Source organism: Antennarius striatus, chromosome 6, assembly GCF_040054535.1.
Source record: "Antennarius striatus isolate MH-2024 chromosome 6, ASM4005453v1, whole genome shotgun sequence".
NCBI lineage: Eukaryota > Metazoa > Chordata > Actinopteri > Lophiiformes > Antennariidae > Antennarius > Antennarius striatus.
In genome coordinates, this window is record NC_090781.1 from 23,504,997 (window position 1) to 23,526,995 (window position 21,999).

General features: G+C 39.4%; 1 protein-coding gene across 1 annotated transcript in view; it reads left to right on the plus strand.

Annotated features, from left to right (window-relative positions):
* The window catches only part of LOC137596166 (F-BAR and double SH3 domains protein 2-like), a 46,507-nt gene that overhangs the window by 17,114 nt on the left and 7,394 nt on the right, over positions 1–21,999 (plus strand). The window contains exons 4-14 of the mRNA XM_068316473.1: positions 1,236–1,315; positions 1,660–1,804; positions 1,950–2,083; positions 4,043–4,097; positions 4,297–4,425; positions 8,608–8,730; positions 9,218–9,313; positions 14,447–14,563; positions 14,698–14,802; positions 18,512–18,601; positions 18,866–18,928. Coding sequence (XP_068172574.1) covers positions 1,236–1,315; positions 1,660–1,804; positions 1,950–2,083; positions 4,043–4,097; positions 4,297–4,425; positions 8,608–8,730; positions 9,218–9,313; positions 14,447–14,563; positions 14,698–14,802; positions 18,512–18,601; positions 18,866–18,928 — 1,137 coding nt within the window. The remainder of the gene's footprint in view (positions 1–1,235; positions 1,316–1,659; positions 1,805–1,949; positions 2,084–4,042; positions 4,098–4,296; positions 4,426–8,607; positions 8,731–9,217; positions 9,314–14,446; positions 14,564–14,697; positions 14,803–18,511; positions 18,602–18,865; positions 18,929–21,999) is intronic.

Below are 21,999 nucleotides of genomic sequence, written 5' to 3' on the forward strand. Positions count from 1 at the left end.
GAGTATGTGTCCAGTAGATGGACAGTTGACAGCATCGACTGTCAGCAGCAGAGGGAGATCAGACGGCGACGGCAGCTTTCAGTGGAGCATCTGTTATTCCTGCAGTGGCGAGTTCACATCAGACACGAAACGTACCTTCACTCAAGTCTTTGAACTTTACAGGAGTATTTTGCTAAGTTTCAGCTTTCTTCTTTTACTCCACCATGGGTTAGATGAAAATGTTGTACTATTTTATGCAGTATTTGAGGAATAAAATGTGATCTCAGGCAAATTGAAATAATCCCTTTTCATACAGTAGACACGTCCCAGACACATCTACCCTTTATGTGTGTGTGTGCGTGTGTGTGTGTGTGTGTGTATATTACTGCTACCTGTATTACTCTGTATTATACTTGTTTTCTGTCTTGTTGTAACCAAAGGCCATGCCAGTGTGACCCAAAGCAGTGCTGACCTCCGAACTTATTTTGTGACAGAATATTCACTGATGAACAACTCTTATTATTACTGAGGACTTTCTCCCCCACCCATTCCTCTGATCCATCAGCTCAATGGGGGCAGAGCAGTTGTCTCTACTGACACAGTGACCGATTCCAGAGGATGTAGGTTACCCGTTTCTCCAGCCCTCTGGTTTCTGCTCACACTCACAGGAGCTGATCCAAACAGACAATATTTGTGCTCTGCTCAGAAAAGCATGTAGTTTTTCAAAAAGAAAAGCTGCTGAGACTCAATTGAATAATGTCTTACTGCAGGGAAACTTAAATATGTACAATATGTAAAGTAAAATCTACTACATAGTTGTTAACATTTAGTATTTCCTGTTTCAATCTTCTTAAATAGCTCAACTAGCCTTGCATGTGCCAAGAAAGGTTGTTATGTAATGATAACCTTGTAGCAGAACTGCAACAGTTTCTTAAAATCTCAAACACTGAGAGTATCCTCCTGTGAAAGCAGGTAATCTGCTCTAATTCAGAGCACGGGACATTAAACTGCATTATATATGCTTAATGCTTATTGAGAAACTTTATTAACTGATGTTAGAATGTTAGAGTTCCAATATTCCAGCTCATATGGAGTCAGTTTATAAACAAATTATGTTATGCAACATGAGGTATAATGACGAAGAAAATCTTCATGTTTTTGCTCTTGTTATTTTCTTGTATAAATTTCGACAAAGTACACACTAGTACAAAAGACAGGAGATGATCGGTGCCTCATTTCTGCTCTTTTGTTTTTAGGCTCTGCAGAAGTTAGCGAGCCAATACCTGAAGAGAGACTGGCCCGGAATCAACCCTGATGATCAGAGAACAGACTACAGGTGTGTGTGTGTGTATATATTTACAGTATATATGATATACGCAGCCACATTTACCATGATAAAAACCAAATCTTGCATCCTGCATGGTTGCTCTAAAAAACATGTGCTGGCCTTTACACCATGCATAAATCATTACATAAGGAGGCAGTATGAACTAAAACCTCCGACTAGATCCAATTTTTTCTATCAACCAGTTCAACATGTGGTTTGTCAGGTTCACAATAAAAACAACTCAGTGGTGTAAGGAATTGAAAAATTTAGCCACTCAACTCTTCCAAATCTCATGCTTTTAAATTACACAAACAGCAACCGTTGAGTAATTTTTGCTTTTTCTCTTCAACTAGAAATGTCTATGCAGTGTGGAGGTCCTACTTGGAAGGTACAGTGCAAGTTAGCCAGTCCAGGCTCAATGTATGTGACAACTACAAAAGCCAAGTGTCTGAGTCCGCAAAGACTGTTCGACTGTACAAGGAGCAGCAACTCAAAAAGGTGAGCACATTTAGGAGTTAGTCATAGTTTCCTGAAGTTGAATTTGTTCTTTATCTTTCTCTGCAGCATCCTCTCATGAACTGGCAGCGAACATGACTCATGTCAGCCTGTTTCTCTAACATGTTTCATTGTTTTCCCTCCACAGACCATAGATCAGTTGGGCGGCATTCAAGCAGAGCTTTTGGAGTCGGTGAAAGAGTTGGCCAAAGCCAAGAAAAAATACTACGACTGTGAGCAAGTTGCCCACGCTGTACGGGAAAAGGCTGACATCGAGGCCAAGTGAGTTCAGTGTGACAGTTTGTGTTTCACATGATGTGTGTGCAAATAAAAATGATAGGACTAAAGCGACTTCAGATTTAAGTCGAAATACACAAGGCGACAGTGATTAGCCTGCCAAAAAGCAACAGAAAAAGACTTAGACCAGTGTTGGCTCAGGGTTCAAACAGTGGTCACTGATGGATGCGTGATGATGCATCATTTCAAAAGATTCACAGCAACACAAATTCAGTTTGATCTGTGTGAGGCTGAAAACCCTGTAACTCCTTTGCAAAGGAAAATAATGTGGATGAGAAAAATTGAAACTGTCATTCTGACTAAAGGAGGAATGAAAGCATTTGGGAACTATTTAGACATAAAGTTGTTCATGTAAACTTATGTAATTTGTAGGTTACCTTGCGCATACTCCATGCACTTAAATCAGCAAAATTGTATTCATAATTATTGCTGCCAAACTCAAGTGTCACATAATATTGTAGCTACATAGTCCAATTCATAACTATGATTATAGGTTATAAAAATAATTATTGGGATAATACAGACTTGTATACAATTATACAATTATACATGTATACAAGCTGATCTAATTATAGTATCACGGAAATTGCGTCTTATTGATAGTTGATATTTACCTTGACTTATATTACAATATACCTGATATATTACTTCAATTTCTCTTCAATACATGAAGCCAGTTCATTTCAGGTTTCTAGGTTGCTCATATATACAATCAAATGTTGGTGTTCCAGTATGAAAAGTATGTTAGAAGCAGCTCTAACACACATGCCGAATAATGGCTGTCAACTCTCAGATGCACCATTTTATTGTAACAGTTGTTCTCATGAATATTTGATTGTGTTGTTTTTTTTCCACAGATAAATTATATGTTAAATAACGAGTCTGTGGTGAGTTGGTGAATGACTGTGTGGTCTTCAGTAAAGTGGTGCAAAAAACATGATCTTGGTTTTGCATTTAAATGCTTTGTTATGCTGCTGAAATTATTTTCCCAAGGTTGTCAGGTCTAAGATCTGAGCGGCATAAAAGAATAAAATCCTCTCAGTAGATCTTTAAAACACATACTTTCATTTTTTTTTCTGCAATGAGAGCGATAAGTTCAGTTCTTATCCGAAGCTTTGGAAGAATAAAATTACCATCTCTAGCTGATGAGCACTATTTCCCTCCAACCCTAGGTAGCAGAGGCTATAATGACATTTTCACTTCATTGAACTTCTTCAGTTAGTGCCTGCATCGATTGGCAAGTCAACACTTTTCTTCTCCCCATCACTCAGGAGGAAGGCACAACCACAGAAATTAGTGCATTGCCACTGTGGGTGTGTGTGTGTGTGCATGTGTGCGTGCTTTTGTGCACATGCGCCTGTGAGCATTTCTGTAAAAGGAAATGCTTAGACATTAGTCCGAAACACAAATGTAGAGACACCATGTTCACTTTATATTTTTAGCACCTGGCACATGTAGCAGGTAATGTAAGTAGAAACACATGACGCCAATCAGCAACACTGTATGTGTCAGAGGCAATGGAATACACACACCCGGCTTGTTTCCACGCTGCACAGTAACACAAAAAAAGCGCACCACATCCACGCACACAGGCTCATGGCAACATGATATAAAGCAGGTCTTTCTGATGTCACCATCCATATATAGTACGGAGATTTATTGCTGTCACCCTCCAGCCAGTTCAAGGTGAAAAATTAATGACTACTGGAGCAGGGGTTAGAGATTAGTGGTGTGGTATTTTAGAATCGCCTGCATTCTTTTCTACTTTGTGCTTTGCCTTGTTAATATTTGTTTGAGTAATCTATTACGGTCAAAAGTCTGTATGAATATGTCTCTTTCAGTATTTTGAAGTATGCAGAGAGTAATAACTTCATATTTGTTTGTTGAATTAAAAGGAGACATTTAGAAGTTTATTTGCTCTGTTTTTCTGTGTTTTTTTTTCAGGTCTAAACTGGGTCTTTTTCAGTCCAGAATTAGTTTACAGAGAGCAAGTGTAAAGGTAAGAGGGCTCTCTCACAGATGCACACACCGCCATTCCCTCAGCGCTTGCCAGACGTCTCTTTCAAGTTTCCATGTTGAAAAAAATAAAATTACCCCAGAACCTAAAAAGAGAATAACTGTAATGTGTTGCAGTAAAGCTTACAGCACCAGTCTGTTACTGTAGTACTACAATGTGATCTGTCTCTCTTTCATTCTAGTTAAAAGCTAAAAGAAGTGACTGCAACTCCAAGGCGACACAGGCCAGGAACGATTATTTGCTAACGTTAGCTGCTGCCAATGCTCACCATGACCGGTACTACCATACAGATCTACTGCACTGCATACAGGTAATAACATAGACAGGACCGAAGAAAAGAAAGATGAGAAAGACAGAATCCTCATCTTTTATTATGACTCTAGACATTAATGGAAATGTTGGACATTTTCTTTTGCTATTTGCAACGATTTCAGATTCTCATGCACTGATAATACCCAGAGGTAGAGAGTTGGAAGGGGATAGTTTATACAAAAATGTAAAGATTTAACTTTCTTAAGTATTCAAAGAATGTTTTGGACTTCATTGGAGTGAGTGAAATATGTTTCAGTTGTCTTATTGTGTTACACGACTGGAACCTTCATGTGGCTTGTAACTGTTAACCACTGTAAACATTTGTAGGTAATCATGCTCAGTGATTTAAATGTAATCTTAGTTATCACATTTAAATGTTGAGACGCAGTCGGCTATTTGCTGTCACCCATGCATTTCCCATCAGCGGTGGTGTTTGAGTTTCATCTGCTACTGTTGTACTTAACTTTTCTGGGTACATAACCAAATCACTGGCAGAAATCCAACTAGAACATATATAATGTTTTCAGGCAGTTTGATTAGAATAAATTCAGGTCTGTTAACTAATGTGAATTTTGTGCTGCCTTGATTTGTGTTTATGCAGACACAAGCAAACACGGCAAATATTGACACAGTATTACAGTTTGTACTGTGTACTCTTCAACAACTGTGTGAAGTTAAACAGCTGAGAGACAGTGATGTCATACTTTTAAATATTGTCCAAACATGCCTGGCACACACACATCAACACAGTCATCACATGAGGGATGTTTTCTTTGTCCCACCAATCACCGGTCTCAGACAGGACTCTGTTTTCACAGTTGTGAGACACACATTGGAGGACATGCGCATTTATTTAACTGGGTGACTTATTTTTTTCTGGTCTGATTAAACCGTGAAATCAGATTGATGCTGTTTACTCAGAATCATTATAATATTAATTACAAACTTAAGTGAAGCTCATTCATTTTCTGCCTGCTTTTGTCTTTTCTTGTAATTTGTTTTGGCTCCCTAATAATTTTTTTTCTTCATTGTGCAATTTACTCGCTCCCTCTCCACTCTACTTTTTTCTCTGTCTCCTTCTGCCTTACTCTCATTTACTTTGCCCCAGGCATGTTTGAGCATGGATACTATGAGGCCATTCTGAATAATAGATTATTAGCTCCTTGTGACAGAAGGACAAGACTGTCGGGGAATATGAACATACACAAATCTATGTGTTCTTATACTCATTGCCACAGGGAAGCAATCTGCTCATCCACTCTGTCCCCTGCAGTGTCATACATGGAGTTTGCAGGTCTTCACCTGAAAATCACTGATAACAATGTTCTGAAGGAAGGACCAGCAGCAAGCATGAAGACAGTAACAACCACAGCATATTAAAAGCAGGGCAGTCACAGTATAATCCACTCATTTTAGATGATCACAATCACAATCAATATGTATGACTGTGAAATTGTCAGAAAATTCAGATTTCCATGTTAGTGCTCGATGTTTAGGATAATTATGTCATCTGGTCACGTGACTCCGGCTGCTTGTGGAGAATCAGTCCTGGGTGATGTTGTTGTACTCTCCAAGCGTTCGACCTTTTGTCAGACTTGTTGTGACTTAAACGTCGTCTATCATTTAGTGGCTGAACGTTACAGCACCGTCGTTAGCATAGTTTGGTTTTAAGCTAAATGAAGGAGGAGAACCCACATGACTTAGAAGACGCAATTTGCAACAGAATGGAAAAGGGTGATGTGGTACAATATACTGTACAACCACAGTATACATAACAACACCACATTTAAAGTAAAAAAGAACCAGTCCTATGAATAAATAAATAAATAAATAGGTGAATTGTTGCGTGACAATCATTAGCTAAAATTTCTGATTGTATTCATATAAAATACAACCAGAACCTACAGCAATTCAGTTTTTAATGGGATCCACTTTTTAATGGCAAAGTTCTTGAACTCAGCTTTGAAGTTTAGAGAGTGGCATAATATAACAAAGCACATGTACCTGCGTGAATGTAAAGTACTTAATATGCTTTAAAAGAAGACGATGAACAGATCGTGAAAAGGGTTCTTGACATGAGGGATGAGGACACATCTGCCTGAATGCCTCATTCGGATTGGAACTTCACTCCAATCACGCTATACGTATTCATTGAATAACAGACATGCTGCACTAAAGGGACGTGTGCGTGCATGTAAGTGTGTGTTTGTGTGTGTGTTTTTGTGTTAGCGAGCTCCACGGCTCCCTCTGCTGTTGGCAGGCGATGCTTTTCACTGTCAGTGTACTGAACACACAATCTAACACTCAACACCTCTACTGTCCTTCCTCATCCACTGAACTGCTCTTAAGGCAATACAAACACACACACACACACACACACACACACACACACACACACACACACACACACACACACACACACACACACACACACACACACACACACACACACACTGACCAGCGATTTAAGATCAGGGTTTTTTCTGGAAGCTGATTCACTCTGTTTCAATGCTGCTGTAAATGGACTCAAGTAGGAGGGGAAGAAGAGAATAAAGAGGAGGAGGAGGAGGAGGAAATGAGCAAAGTGATGAGGGAACATTTAAAGTGAAGTTAGCCAACAACACACCCAATAATGATGTAATTTCCTTGATGATTTCCCATTGTTTTAGTCTCTTGTGATTGTGTGTCTATGAATGTTTTTCTATGTGTGTATTTTAAAATATGTTTTTGAATGTCTACAGTTGGTGTGTGTTTGAAAGTCGCTGCTCCAGTGGAGGTTGTAGACTTGGCTCGATTCATCCTCTGGCTGCCAGAGAGCGAGTGCAAGATTCTGAGACTGTGAGCTTTTCATGAAGTACTCTGGCCAGAAGAGTGAGAGAGTGTCTGAGTGTGTGCGTGTGCGTGTGTATGTGTGTGTCCGTGTGTGTGTGTGTGTCTGCAACTCTGTGTGTTGTTGAATTGGAATCTGAACCCCTTCACCTTCCCCTGCAGCTGTTAGAACGCTATCCAAAGAAACACACTTTTTACACACACACACACACACACACACACACACACACACACACACACACACACACACACACACACACACACACACACACACACACACCTCCTATACACTATTTTTCTTCCTGTTTCTGTCGTTTGCTCACAAATGTTTTCAACTAGTCTCTCTCCCTCTCCCTGTTTCTGTCCCTCTGTCTCTCTTCCTCCCTCTCACACTCTCATGATCTGTCTGCTTGGCAGTGTGTCCTCCAGCTTGGCCGCACTACCCCAGCCTCCCCAGAGAAACACTATTCATTTGGACAGCATGCTCCATTAAAATGTCTTTATTTCGGTGCATCACAACTGAAAGAGCTGTCAGACAAAAACACTTTCTGCTCTTTCTTGTTGCTTCTTTTTTTTTTTTTTTTAGACTTTTTTATTTCTAAAGGAAGTTTTTTTCGGGTTTTTTTTAAATGAAATGATCTGAATCAGTCTTACTGATCGTAACGACAGTTACGTTAAAGCTGGAGGGACTTTAGCTCATCATTACAAAACTTGTTTCTCTGAATTGAAACAGCAGCTCGAGTGAGTTGTCAGTCAGTCACAGACTTAACACTCCCACGCCGACTAGACAACAGCTCTAATCAGAAACTATAAGTGGAAGTTGCTCTGTGGGTTAGATTTTTATCATATCCTGTCCTCAGGGCAGAGACAAAATATCTGACAATGTAGTAGTAGCGTGTTTTTAATGATAATCCGATTCATTAGCAGATTACATGTTTTTGAAGCTGCTGCGTTTCCTAGAATGTATTTGTGAGTATTGAGACATACCGTATGTTTTATGAAGGGTTTACTCATCCAAAGCCTGCAGGAGAAGCTGTATTGAAGGAAGCCGGTGTGACTTATAACTTCTCATGCTTGAAGGGATGTTTTTCCTCCAGACTGAAAAAAAAAAAAAAAACCAGGGACAAGAAATAAAATTTTTTGTCCCGCTCCCAGTCACAGAATTGGTGGTGAGAAACCATTGCTGTGTATGTTATAGTATGAAGTCCATTACTAAAGCTTGTGCAGTTATTCATTTACTGTTTGACCCTCTTTCCCTCCAGTAGGATTATGGAATTGCACTGAAAGCAATACATTATTCAATGTGACCCACAGGTTTCTCTCTATGTGTGTCTTTCTCTCTCTCCTCCAGGCGTTGGATGGCAGGATCTATGAGCACGTCAAAGATTACCTGGTAGCGCTGTGTCGCACTGAGCTAGAAGCCTCTCAAGCCACACACAACACCTTCCAGTTCCTGTTGGACAAATCCACCAGGGTGAGTCACACCCTCCACACTCCTGTGTGAATCTGTTTTGAAATACGAAAGAGACATTGTGGTTAAAATCCACCGCTGTTGTTAACATGATTGTTTAGTCGAAGTGTTCATTTTAACAAAACAACGTGTATCTTTCAGAAAAATTGATGATGACACGGAAATTCAGCCTGGGATTAGAATTAGGAAAAATTTTTGTGTCCATTATTTTAATAATAATAATGAACGTATTATATAACTGATTTTAGGGGACCCGTCCAACCTTATATTCCATTTTTTTAAAAATTTCTAGTCCCAAGTAAACATGCTCATAGTATAACATGGATGATACTCAAAATTTCAAACCCAAAATCAATTTGTGAATCTGAAATATTTGCTCACTGTTGCCATGGAGCGTCAGTAGTTAGCACATTTTGCGAAATTTCAATGGATTGAGATATTTTTTTTCCAGTTCTGGCTGAATTCTCTCTCTTCTTGTCCTTCTCTTCAGATAATGCCAGAGTTCAACCAGCAGTTGTACATGCAGGAAAACCCTGTGTTTCACAAAGCACATGACTTCCAGTTCCAGCCCAGCGAATGTGACGCGGTGAGTATTGGATAAAGTAGCTGCACACACACACAGCCACTGTTCATATTCCTGTTCACCATGGAAATCTGGGGTTTATTCTGAGTCCATGACTTTGTTTTTGAGCATTAATTGCTGGTGTATGAACCTGATCACTCAACACAATGTTCACGTTACTTCTATCTTCATCAGATTCAGATACAGACACACAAACACCGACCATCCACATGTGGGCTTTTCCGTCGTCTTACTTTTTGTCCCCATCAGATTTATATATTGTGGCTAATGTCTGTAGCTCGTCTCATGCAATTAAATGACTGAAACCACATTTGTGTAGAGTCTATTTTTAATATTTTCGAGGTTCCCATTAATACATCTGGGACTGAGAGGCTTGCCAAGCTGGAAATGAGAGAGCTGAGGCTCTGATCATTCTTATTCTCCAGAGAGATCATGGGCTCTTTTGTTTCCTTCATGTAAAAGAGAAGTTGTCCAGTTACATTCTGGTGACAGAAAGACAGAAGCTTGAATCTACTGTGTTGTAACTCATTATTTTGAAGCCAGTGTAATGAGACCACTGGGAACTTTTCTGTGCAGTTAATTGTTTTCCTCACGAGCTAAATTTCATTTGCAAATCCATCATTTCCTGCACAGTCATTATGCAGTGATGACAATCATGTGTCTCACCCCTCCAAGGATGTTAAGTATTGCTTCAAGTATTTCTTAAATTCGAGGAGATGTTTCCCAGGGGATCTTGGTCTGAATTTTTCTGCATCCATCCTTTCCTCTCTTGTTTCTGAGTCATTGTGTCTCTCTTGTTTCTTAGCTGCTTCCAGTCTCTCTCTCTCTCTCTGCTTATTTATGTGTTTTGTCATATTTCTTCTCTTCTTCTTTCAACACTAAACTAGTTCTCGAACAAGATTCTAAATTAACAATGTGCTGTTCCTTCCCTTTGTTTTCCTGAACCGGAGCTAACACTACAGGAGCAACAACACAAAAGTACACCCCAGTTCACCCCACCTGACGATGGGGACAGACATCTGGTGTGGAACTTAGCGTGTCGCGCTGAGAGAACCAGCCTCACACCTCCCGATCTCCTTTTGGCCACACTGGGGCCATTTTCAATTCAAAGTTGTTTTAGTATTCTACTTAAATCTGACAAAATACCCATGAGATGCTGATGGTGCTAAGCGTCAATAAAAATCTTATCCTTTTAGGCTACCATTAGCTAGCATACAGAATTTCCCTCGGGATTAATAAAGTTCAATCTTAGCTTATCTTACCGTACTATTGTGGTCGCCTGCAGATCCCACTCAAGACTGAAAACCTGGTTTCATTAGGATGTTCAGACTCCTGTAGTGTGAGCCCGGCTTGATCCTGTTCAACCTTGCTAATACTTTCCTTTCATTAACTCCCTCCTTGTATTTTGTGTGTCTGTGTGCTTGCACTGCTGCCACTGTGTGTGTGTGTGCGTGTGTGTGGGCGCGTGCTGTGCTGTGTGTACGTGTGTGTGCCAGACTCTGAGCTCGGTGCAGCAGTTGGTGGACATTGAACCTTCGCCGGTCAGTGCCATGAGAATGACCCTGGCACAGGTAGTCTGATCTGTTGTTAGCATTCCCATCTTCATTCCTGACACTTACCATGGACCATGCACTCCATTTTCTGACTGTCCATTTTCTTAACATGTGCACGTTTACTGTCTGACAATGAGTGACATATCAGTATACTATATATGTATGTTTGGGGCCTAACAGATGTTGATTCATTGAAGTATTGCAAGTTTTAATTTATTACTTCCTAAAAAAAAAAAATCAAATTTTTTTTACTGTACCAATGTAAGACCGTCTACAGTGATGGGAAAGGGGAGGCACGTATCACTGGAGAAGCCACAAATAAATCTATCAATATTATATACAGTATTAATATATATTTTACAGCATAATTTCAGTATTAGGTAAAATCAGTGGTTCTGTTTCAATTCTGGTCAGAACACATTCCAAATAATATTCTACACTACGCTACATTTAAGTTCTTTAAAAGATATTTTCTTCCCCTTGATGTGTGTGTGTGTGTGTGTGTGTGTGTGTGTGTGCGTGCGTGCGTGCGTGCGTGCGTGCGTGCGTGCGTGCGTGCGTGCGTGCGTGCGTGAGTGCGTGTGTTTGTGAGGAGCAAAATTAAAAGGTACCTCAGGAAATAGTGATGAGCTCAGCATCTCCTCTTCAGGAGAAATCTGAGAACAAATGAATATTCATAAAGTGAATCCGCTCAAAATTGTCACTACACAGATCATTTCACTGTTTCAAAACATCACACACACATTAGTTGTATGTATGTGTCACTAAAGCTTTTGTTAGTTAGATGGATGCCCCTACTGACTAGGTTTTAAAAACCGACCCATCGTGTGTTCTAGAGTCAAGTAACCATTCCTAGGGTTCACTGATGAGAGACAGTCAGTCAAATGTCAGTAGAAAAGGAATTGAAAGCTGCTATACGCTGCATTGTCCAGGTGATGCCTCATCATGAAAATAGAGAAACACATTTGCTGGATTTCTAAATGTCACTGTGTTGCTATCAACCTCTCAAGTGATGGTGAGTGGTGAGTGTTTTATGTGGATTTATATATTGTAAGTAAATCTATTTTGTAGACATCCAAATCAAATCACCACACAAAAGCCACATTTTATTAGGGATATATGCATATCTCTGTTTCCTTCTGCACATGTTACAGTTTGTGTGTGTTGTAGTGTTGATATGTGGTCATTTCTTTACCATTAACACAACTGGCTAATCATAGCAATGCATTCATGGCTTTCAGAATCCGAAAGCCACGAATGGTTTTGGTGACTGCTTTTAAAAATCTATTGATACAAGTCATAGAAATTATGCGTCAACTGAAGTTTTAGTCACTGCCTTTCAAGAGGTTAAATACCTTTACTGAAGACGGTGGTATGTTTCTTTTAGCAACAGGCAGAGCGTTTAACTTGTGCGTTAACTTTTTATAGGGCAAATTAACTGGGCTTTGGTCTCACAGTAACATGATAGTAAAGAACCACTTTGTATAGTTTAGACTGAGGATTGTTTAACTTCAAGTGAGCTAAGGTTTTATTAAACTAATGTCCAGTGTAAATATTTAGAGAGGATAGTGGCAGATGACAGATGTAACACACAGTTATTTTATCCAGTAAGATCCTGTAATCCAGTAGGAATGTCATTCAACTGTAATCTGTAATCTTAATGCATTAGCATTTAGGAAACATGATGGTAACTTTTAGGTGTACATTTATACATTTTTTGTAGTGCAGGACTTGGATCTAACTTTTTATCTCCTTTTCAAATGCTGACGATATGTCCGCAGACATTTTCTCATCTTTTCAGGAATGAGGAACAAAAACAATCAATGTCCGTTAATAAACATTAATAATAGCCTCTGAATTGGATGTCAGGTAAAAACAATTTTGTTTGAACAAAAGAAAGAGAAAGAGATTTTAATTTCAAAGTTTCCCACCAGTAAATGTTGTTCCTTCCATTCACACATAAGTCCACATATTAACATATTCATTCTCACCTCCTCAACCTTCTGGCTGCTGACTAGTCATGGCGTTTCTTGTTATCACATTTCAAGTGCTTGCTAATGATTTAGTGTCGTGACCCCAACTTTAATTGGTTTATTACATCAGCACTTTCACACTTTAATAATCCAGTCAAATAAACACAGTCTATATCTACTGAAAGTCCCGACGAGATCTTGATCATTTCAGCAACATATTTATTCAGTAGTTTACTACACCGTGCCCTACATCGACTCACACACTGCATTAGATGATCAGCTGTTTTGTACCAGCACAATGTTTCATGTCATTTTTTTAATTGGGATACCAGGATGCTTCATTTAAACATAAAATTGATAAATAGAATGAAAAATCAGGGAAGGTTTCACTGACAGGTGACATGCACAGAAAAAAAGTATTTTACATGCATCCTGTAACATGTAGTTTCTAAAAGGCTGCCTGAAAATAAAATAAAAAAACTCTTATTGATTCCATCAATATTTCAATATTCGTATCCAAATTGTCAATGTTTAAATTTCCCTTACTGACTCTGCAACATGAGGTTAAATCCCTTTTTCAGGTGTTGCCTTGCGCCTCACTTCTGTAACTCTCATTCATTCCCCATTGCCTGAATATAATTAAGCTGTAAATCTCCCCTGTAATAGTCTTCATTTCATACCTGTACTTAGCTATATTTATGCCATGTTGTTACTGAAGCAGCACACAATTAATAGATATGATGTGCATGAGGTATTTTAGTCTCTTTTATTATGAGATGATGCAGATGCTGTTTTCTAAGGTCTGTAGACACCAATCAGAGACGCTGAATGTATGAACATCCTGAAGCTCAGGTTGTTTTTCTTGGAAATCTGTAATTAAGTAATGATTTAATTGTTATGTAATGAAATACCCTACTGATTTTTGCAGCAGAATTTACCCACGGATAGACATTAGCAACACGAGTAGATTACGTGTCAATCAGAAGGAGGACACAACTGAAGAGATGTTACAGATTGAAAGAAATGAAGGGACTGGGATGGCAGATTTGCGAGTCATGTTTATGATGGATTATCATTCCTAAGCAAGTGAACAAAAAACATCAGCTGGTATCATTTGGTTTCTGAACCGTTTGAGAAATAAATAAACAACAACAGAAAGGAACACGCTAAATACAAAACTTGATTTTAATGATTTTACAACATTTTAAACATCTAATAATAACAGAAATGGTCATTGGGATGATTTTGCTCATAGTTCTGGAATAGCAACTACTATTTGAGACTCTGTTTAGTAAAGAAATTGTATTGTGGCTCATCTGCATTTTCTTTGACAGGCCTGCACATGTCCTTGTATTGGTGAAGCAAAAGAAAAAAAAAACCTATGGCATCCTCTCACATCCATATCTGTATCTGAGATTTCTTTTCCTGCAGCTAATTTTATCTTTAACACTTTTGTGCCAGTATCATCCCCAGTATACTTAAGTTTGTATACGTGTGTGTGGGTGTCTGTAATGCCGGTGCTTGTGTGTGTGTGTGTATGTGTGTGCTTGGGGACTGGATGTGTGTTTACCCATGCCTGTCTGATGTACATGTATGCTTGTTTGTATCAGAGTCGTCAGCTGGAGTCGGAGACGGGGACGACAGAGGAGCACAGCCTGAACAAGGAAGCCAGGAAATGGGCGACCAGAGTAGCCAGAGAACACAAAAACATCATACATTACAAGAGAGTAAGCACACACACACACACACACACACACACACACACACACTGAATGTTAATATTATATAAATTTGGAATCATATTTAATGTAACCAGATTAGGACTGCTGTCTGACTTGTTTGTCCACATGTGTTATTTTAGTGCCTGGAGGAATGTGACAGCCACGGTTTGCCCCCCACAGAGCAGGGCAGACTAGACCTGGAGATGAAGATAGATGACACCAAAGAAAACATACGCAAAGCTGAGGTTTGAGGTTTATTTCTGATCACTATTTAACAGAGGTTAGAATTCAAAGGGTATGTTCTTCCTGCATCGGTGTCTGCATCAAAATTAGACTCTATTCTATTTGAAGTTTGGACGTTTTCCCGAGCCAAGGTCCGTCCCCGCACAGTATGGTACTGAGAACAGATGGAGAGATGACTCCTCTCTTCTGGAATTAAACAATATCATGTACTGTACATCTTTGGTTGGATCAGTTGTAGCATATTGTCATAGATTAACACTCTTCTGTGGCACACACAATGCATACATAGAAAATGAAAAAAATTATCATTTTCAATTAGTCAGTCAGTCAAGCCCTGCTTGACTGACTGACTAATTATCGGGTAAATGTTAGAAATGCAAATAGTGATAATACACATTCAATCTGCTAATCTGTTTAGCCAAACAAGGCAGAGGGAAATTAGCAAACATGGCCCCAGATTAATCAATACGCCCTTCTCACATAACAGGAGACGTCGGATCATGGAGTCTTTGAGCCGTTTTTATTCACAAAACCCAATAATCCTCCCACATACGGACTTGTTTCCGTTTAAACACACTTAACATGACAGTTCACAGCTGTCTGCAGAACAGCAAGGTAAATGTGAACTGCAATACATAATGCATAAAGCTGTGACTGGTTGTTCATCTCCTTGCTGTTTTAATTTATTTATTTATACTGGATTTTTATTTGACATTAATTATCCTGTCTCAAATTGTCTGAAAATGGATCTTTTTGTCAGATCGATAATTAGCAAGAACTGCACTTTTCATACTTCGTCAAGGTTTACTTAATCTATGTGTAAAGTTAATTATACAAAGGAGAAGTCTGCATGTCTACTGGTTGATCAAAAATACGTTTTTTCATAATTTTGGGGGTTTGGGGCTTTTTGACAAGGCTGGAACCATTTTACTTATTTTAAATGGGGAATTGTTTGACTTATGAGTTGTTACTTTTTACTGAAGCAGCACACAATTAGTGGATAAGATGTGCGTTCACACTTACAATTAATACACAAGGTATTTAAGTCTGGGTAACACTCTTTTGTCATGAGATTATGCAGACACTGTTTATTTTATGGACTCATTCGCAGAATGGATTAATCTGGTATCTGAAGATACGACTGCGTGTGATGTCGACTAACGATGTAGGAGGCCTTTTTACTTGCGTTATAAAACTCAACTGATGATAACGCTAACAGCTTGTTAAAACCTAATGTGTGTTCTGAAAACAGGTCCAGGTACATAAGATTATAGCTGTGTGTTCCTCATCATCAATTCAGGCTTTAGTCTTAGTTCAATGAAATACACTTGTAGTGGGGATCCGAAGCATTTCATCCTTATTTTTAACAGAGAAGATATTAAGGACAAATTCCCTTTACAAGGAAAGCCTCTCTCTCAAGGGAAGATTATCGGGACAATCACAATCAGCATTATGGCAACAAGCCTTAAATGTTTTACCAGCCGTCTAGCACTCAGGCAACAGGCAGACAGCAAGCAGACAAATACTCTATGTAAAGAGCAAGAGCAGCATAAACAAGCAGCAAGACAGACTGGCTGAGTGAAACAACAGCAGCAAGTGAATAAGAATTATGACAAGAGTCAGCCTCGAATTTCTTTTTGTGTTCACTTTATTTTCTTCTCTCTCAGCCTTTTCATTTGCAGACAAATCCATTCTTTACATATCTATCAGTTATGTATTGATTTTCAGAGATTGGCACAAACCAAATGAGACAACTTCATCATCTTCCACTCATTGCCTCTGTTTGCTTACTGAAGTTTCTACATTGGTGCTTTTCAGTTTCATCTCTCTACCTTTGAACTGCCGAGTCCGACCTCTATGCTACCTTTTCGTCTTTGGTGCAGCTTGTTTAATCATGTTTTCACGTATTTGGCACCCTCTGCTGTCGGAAAACACTCCTCTGTGGATGCTAGCCCATCATGTGATGACTTTTTACTGTATTTTCTTCTATATTTTATCATATTGAAGTTTTTCTCTTCACATGTAATGCCGATTCACGGCTTTCCATTGATAGACAAGCTGTTATTTACGTCCACCTGTCAGACTGTCGGAATCTTGTGATCTCCCATTTCCGTAAAGTAATTACTTACTGCAGAATGCTTACATGTGACCACCCCTCCGTTTTCCTGACACATCCCCCTCTCTGTCAGCCTCTCGGTTCCTGTGTCTCCTATTCTTTGCTGCTCTGAGCTAGCACTAGTTTGAGCAAAACGGTTAATATTTTATGAGCTTGCTTGGTACAAATGGCCTCATCACAGAGCTCTTATCTCACAAGTATAAAGAGAGTGAAAGCAGCACAAAAGACATTATCTGGATTTGTCTGCAGTGTTATGTGGATAGTGATTGTGCCATTTTTTCTTTTAACATGAATTACCTTCCTCATCCTGTCAAGCATGTTGCAGTACATGAGTAAGATAATGAAGCACAGCCTATATTTAGCATTTGTGGAATAATATGTGGAATCCAGACTTATATGTTTAGTCTTTAGTATCATCGGCATCTTAAGGAGCAGAATGTGTGACGCTCATAGCAGCTTCATGTAACTTTTAAAATAAATGGCAAAAGTGGTTTGAAATGAAAATGGGTGTTGTGTTTAGAGTCAGCGCTCTGTGTGCACTGGAGTTTTAACCATCCATCCTAGCATGTTAGCTGCAGGAATATCTGTGACAAGCTACTCTAGTTTAATATGCTTAATAGGTGGGAGCAATGTCAGCAGGTATCCTCTTCTGACTCGCAATTTCCATCTGAATATTTACAGCAAACGCTGCAGGAGGCCTTAAATTGATGCCCTGAATCATGTATACATTTCAAGAGCTTGGAGATCTTTTATTAGACATATAAGCTGCTTATCTAAGCTTTATGGTAATTTTAAAAAATATGGCAAAAAGCCAGAGAAGTGTTCACCTTTGTTGGTGGACTGGAGCAGTTTTCACATTCTTGTAGGGGATTTTTGAATCACATTTTTCTGAAAATATTAGTTTGAATTTCTGCCAATAAATCTCATTTAATTTGAGATAAATCAAATTTGGAAAGAACACGGGCCATGTCTGGGGTTCACAGTGTTTGCCATTGATCAGACTAAATGAGATAAAGTTCAAATCCTCACACCGTCACTCTGTCAGTGACCTGACCTGACCTGAATGAAATACAGCTGAAGGGCAGAAAAGATGAAATCCATCAGTGATTTGATTTCTAGATCAATCTGTACTATAAAAACATTCTCAAGTTAATTGCTTCAGCTATGTCAACATGGTGGAAAGTAGATAATTTCATAAACTTTTCAATATCACCAAGCTTAAATCCACTCATTGGACGCAAAACCAATGACCAAATGGAAGGATGAAGGAATAATACAAACAATCAAAGTGAAACACATCAAAATGAAACTGCAAATCACCACAACGTGAGACGAAATGAGTGCATTTTTACCTCAAACAAATGGAAGCGCAATTAATGATTAATGTAATATAAAAATCTGCAAATGTCCTCGGTCCTAATAACTTTTCACTCAGCAGGTTAAATCAGTGACAAAGGTTCAGTATGTGCCAGAATATATTAACATGGCAGTCAGCCAGCTGTCAAGCAGGTTCCTGTTTTAGGAGCCAAGCACTTGTCAGATCGGTTATATAATTGATTTGATAACATGCTCGGCCCTCTTCTGTCTCTCCAAAGACAATAAAGTTGAAAGCCGAGGCTCGGCTGGACCTCCTGCGGCAGGTCGGTGTGGCTGTGGATACGTGGCTGAAGAGCGCCATGAACCAGGTGTGTTCTGTCAGTGAATGTCTGGGAGGTGTGTATACGTGTGTGTGTCTCTACTCCTCGTTGCCTGTAGAGACTTGCACTCACAGCGAAACAGTGTGTGACACGTGTTTGTGAGTGCATTCAGACATGCAGTCTTTGGAGTGTGTGTATAAATATTGTAACGCATGAATTCCTGTTTGCACTGTGCACTTTGTGTATGTGTGAGAGTTTGCCTGTTAACAATATGTATACCCCTCCTCCCTCAACTCTCTCTGCATGCTGTAGGTGATGGAGGAACTGGAGAATGAACGTTGGGCCAACTACACCTCTCACGACCCCTCACTGTCGGTGAGACACCTCTTGTTGTTGTGTGTGAATTGCTGCTGTCTTGCCGAGGCAGCAACACAGATTTTGTTAGTGAAAAACTTCAAATATAAACAGCATAAACCCTAATGTGACTAATACATAATTATTTTTTAAGTTTTGTTTTACCAACATTTAAACACTACAAATTGTAGCTGATTGTCCTATTGTGTACATGATAGCTCCTTTCTTCTCTTTAAATGAAAACCTTGCAATTTGTTGGAATTTCACTAGACTTAGAATTGGCACATTGTAATTTAATTTAATTTCAGGCTCTAAGGCTTACAATGATAGACCTTTCACTCTTTATGATTTTATTCTGGGTGAAAACTACCCTCCTAGAACAGTTCCCTTGACAAATCACTTCCTGAATGATGTAAATTGTGAGGTAATTGACCTCAGCCCTTTGGTTAATCATCTGCCAAGCCATTTACAGCCTTTTAAAATGCCTTTACTTCCTAACCGGAATACTGATGTAGCACTCACACGTTTTACACAATTTTAATTCCACCCCAGGCAGTTTCATTCCCCCCAACCCGAACACTCATTTTTAGCAGATCATTATTAGATTATCATTATCATATTTTTTTAACACATGTAATCAACCCATCAGCTCTCAGTGCTGCAACCAAAATGTACCACCCACTTTCAGAATAATGGGATGATTTGTTCTAAATTAGGCTTCAACTTGTAACATTTATAGATTGTTGTAGGATGGTTTTATTACTTCTGGATGGAGTCAGATTAGCGGTGTTCCACTGTTTTTGTGCTAAAATAAGCTACTGAGGGTGTCTCTCAGGATGTCACGGGACTAAACATGGCCGCCCTTCTCCACGGATCACATTTGACACTCCGCTCACATGATATTGCAGTTTGCAGCCAAGGTTGAGGGAGACAGCACTTTAGAAAAGAGATTAATACAGAGATGGAGGGATGGTGGGAGGAGTCATGTGGTGAAAGAGGGAGACCGAAGGATGAGAGGAGGAGACTGAGCTTAGAAAATGGAGAGGTGGTGTAAAAGAGAGAGAGAGGTGAGGATAGTCAATGACAATGTTGAAGTAAAAATGGGTGCAGAGGTGAGAGAGCTGGCACCACTGTGAAAACCTGCAGACACGACATAGATGAATATATCACTGAGCTCCTTTATGAAGTACAATGTTTTATCTCCTTGTTTCCACAGTCACAAAGCAAAATAAGGAAATATTTAGATTGATTCAAACCAAATGTTTATACAGTCTGAATCATTTACAAATACCTGCAGGCAGTTGGAAACATGAACTTTTGCTTTTTATTCACGTGTCCGTTGGTTATTTGTTCTCTTTCATCTGCTATCCTATTAATAAGATGAATCCGTTTAAGAATAGTCATGATAAAAACTCCATCTTGCGAGGCCATTAAACAAACAGACCCCGGGGCACATTGAGTTTTGAGGTGTTTTACAGTATTTTTAACAGCACTGGATTTTTTTTTAGTGTAGAAACTGGTGATAGGGATTTTGTGCGGTGGAAGTTCAGAAGGAAACCGTAACTGTTTGAGAGATTGTTTGAGGCGGTTTGCTGACAAGGTGGATGTTAAAAGGTGACTAATGGGCAGACAGAACAGAACAGTAGATGGATGGGTTGTGAGTTGTAATCAGAGAGGAAGGCACACAAACAGAACGGGTGAATGAAGTGGGCGTTTCACTCTGCCCTTACTTCATTCTGCTCAACTTTATTATTTCTCCTTTGAAATATTGTTAGTAATGAACCATTACGTCTCACAGGCCTCCGTTAAATATGGCTTTCACAAATGTTACATCCAGAACCACTGGTCTACATCTCAGCTGTGTTGGTATACATGCTGAGATGTGTTATTGATGATACTTAATTGGGTTATTACTCTGATATGGGTCTTTTTCCTTTAGGGGTGGGCTGTGAGAGGCTCTGAGAATAAGTGGATGATGGAACATCACAAATATGACCTTGCTGCCAAGCCTCCATTATGTTTCTGTACAATAACAGGTTGTTCTCCATGTCTTACCAGGTAGTACCAGAAAATGAAGGGAATTAATGCGATACTAATGGTAGTATTTAAAGCTATATTGCATTACCTTTTTCTCCCCCCACACAAACGCTGTCAACATGTTTACGAAGCCACAGGCTTCTCTAAAGTCCTATTGGCTGCAGCCCACTCCATTATTATTTTGGCTATCCCCTTAAGCGCTGGTAAACTATTTGTTACTGATGATGTAAAACACATTGCTTCTGGTACATCAGTGCTGGAGCGTCTCCACACACTCCTGATCTAAGCCCTTGTTTGTTGTTAAACACAGATTTAACTGGTAACTTGGGGCTTAATCAGCATTGCGAGAACTCATTTGGCAAAGGCTTGAATGGAATGGACAATTATTTATCATTTTAAATGAGAAAACAGGAATTAAACATGGAAGCGTGGAGTGTTTCCAAATTAGCTTTCCCAAGATTGCGTTAATTTTCTTCAGGACCACCTCTGGAAGTTTTTATTCCCATTGAGAGTGGATTCTTATTTCTCAAAGCTCAACTTGGGTTTTGGTCTTGCAGTAGAAACACAGCTGTTTTGTTCTCTGCTGGTTTAGTTTACTGTGTCAACAGAAATATGATGACCAAGCACAATGACCTGGGAAACACACACTCCACCCCCCTCCCCCTCTCTGCCCGTTGTGGCCAGTTCAGCCTGCTGTGTGATGGATCTTTCTACCACCTACATCACATGACCATCATTTAAGCCAATGAAATTCTCATGGAACAAAAGAGGGAGGAGCTGGATTAGGACCATGACACTTTAGTCCACCTGTTTCCATTAAAACTGTCTTATTCACACTGAGCGGGACAGGGTAACTCAGATAGGAGGTAAAGTTAAGCGTTGCTATAGCTTCACCTGTGAGTCCGATACAGCGTCAGATACAGGAAGAGGAGGAAAAGGTGACAGGTAAAGGTGTGTGTTTGTTTGGAGAGAGCTTTGTCCTGTGGGTTAGTGAAAGTACAATTTGGGGTAGGAACAAAACACATGGTGGATGTATCTAGGCCACAGATACTCAC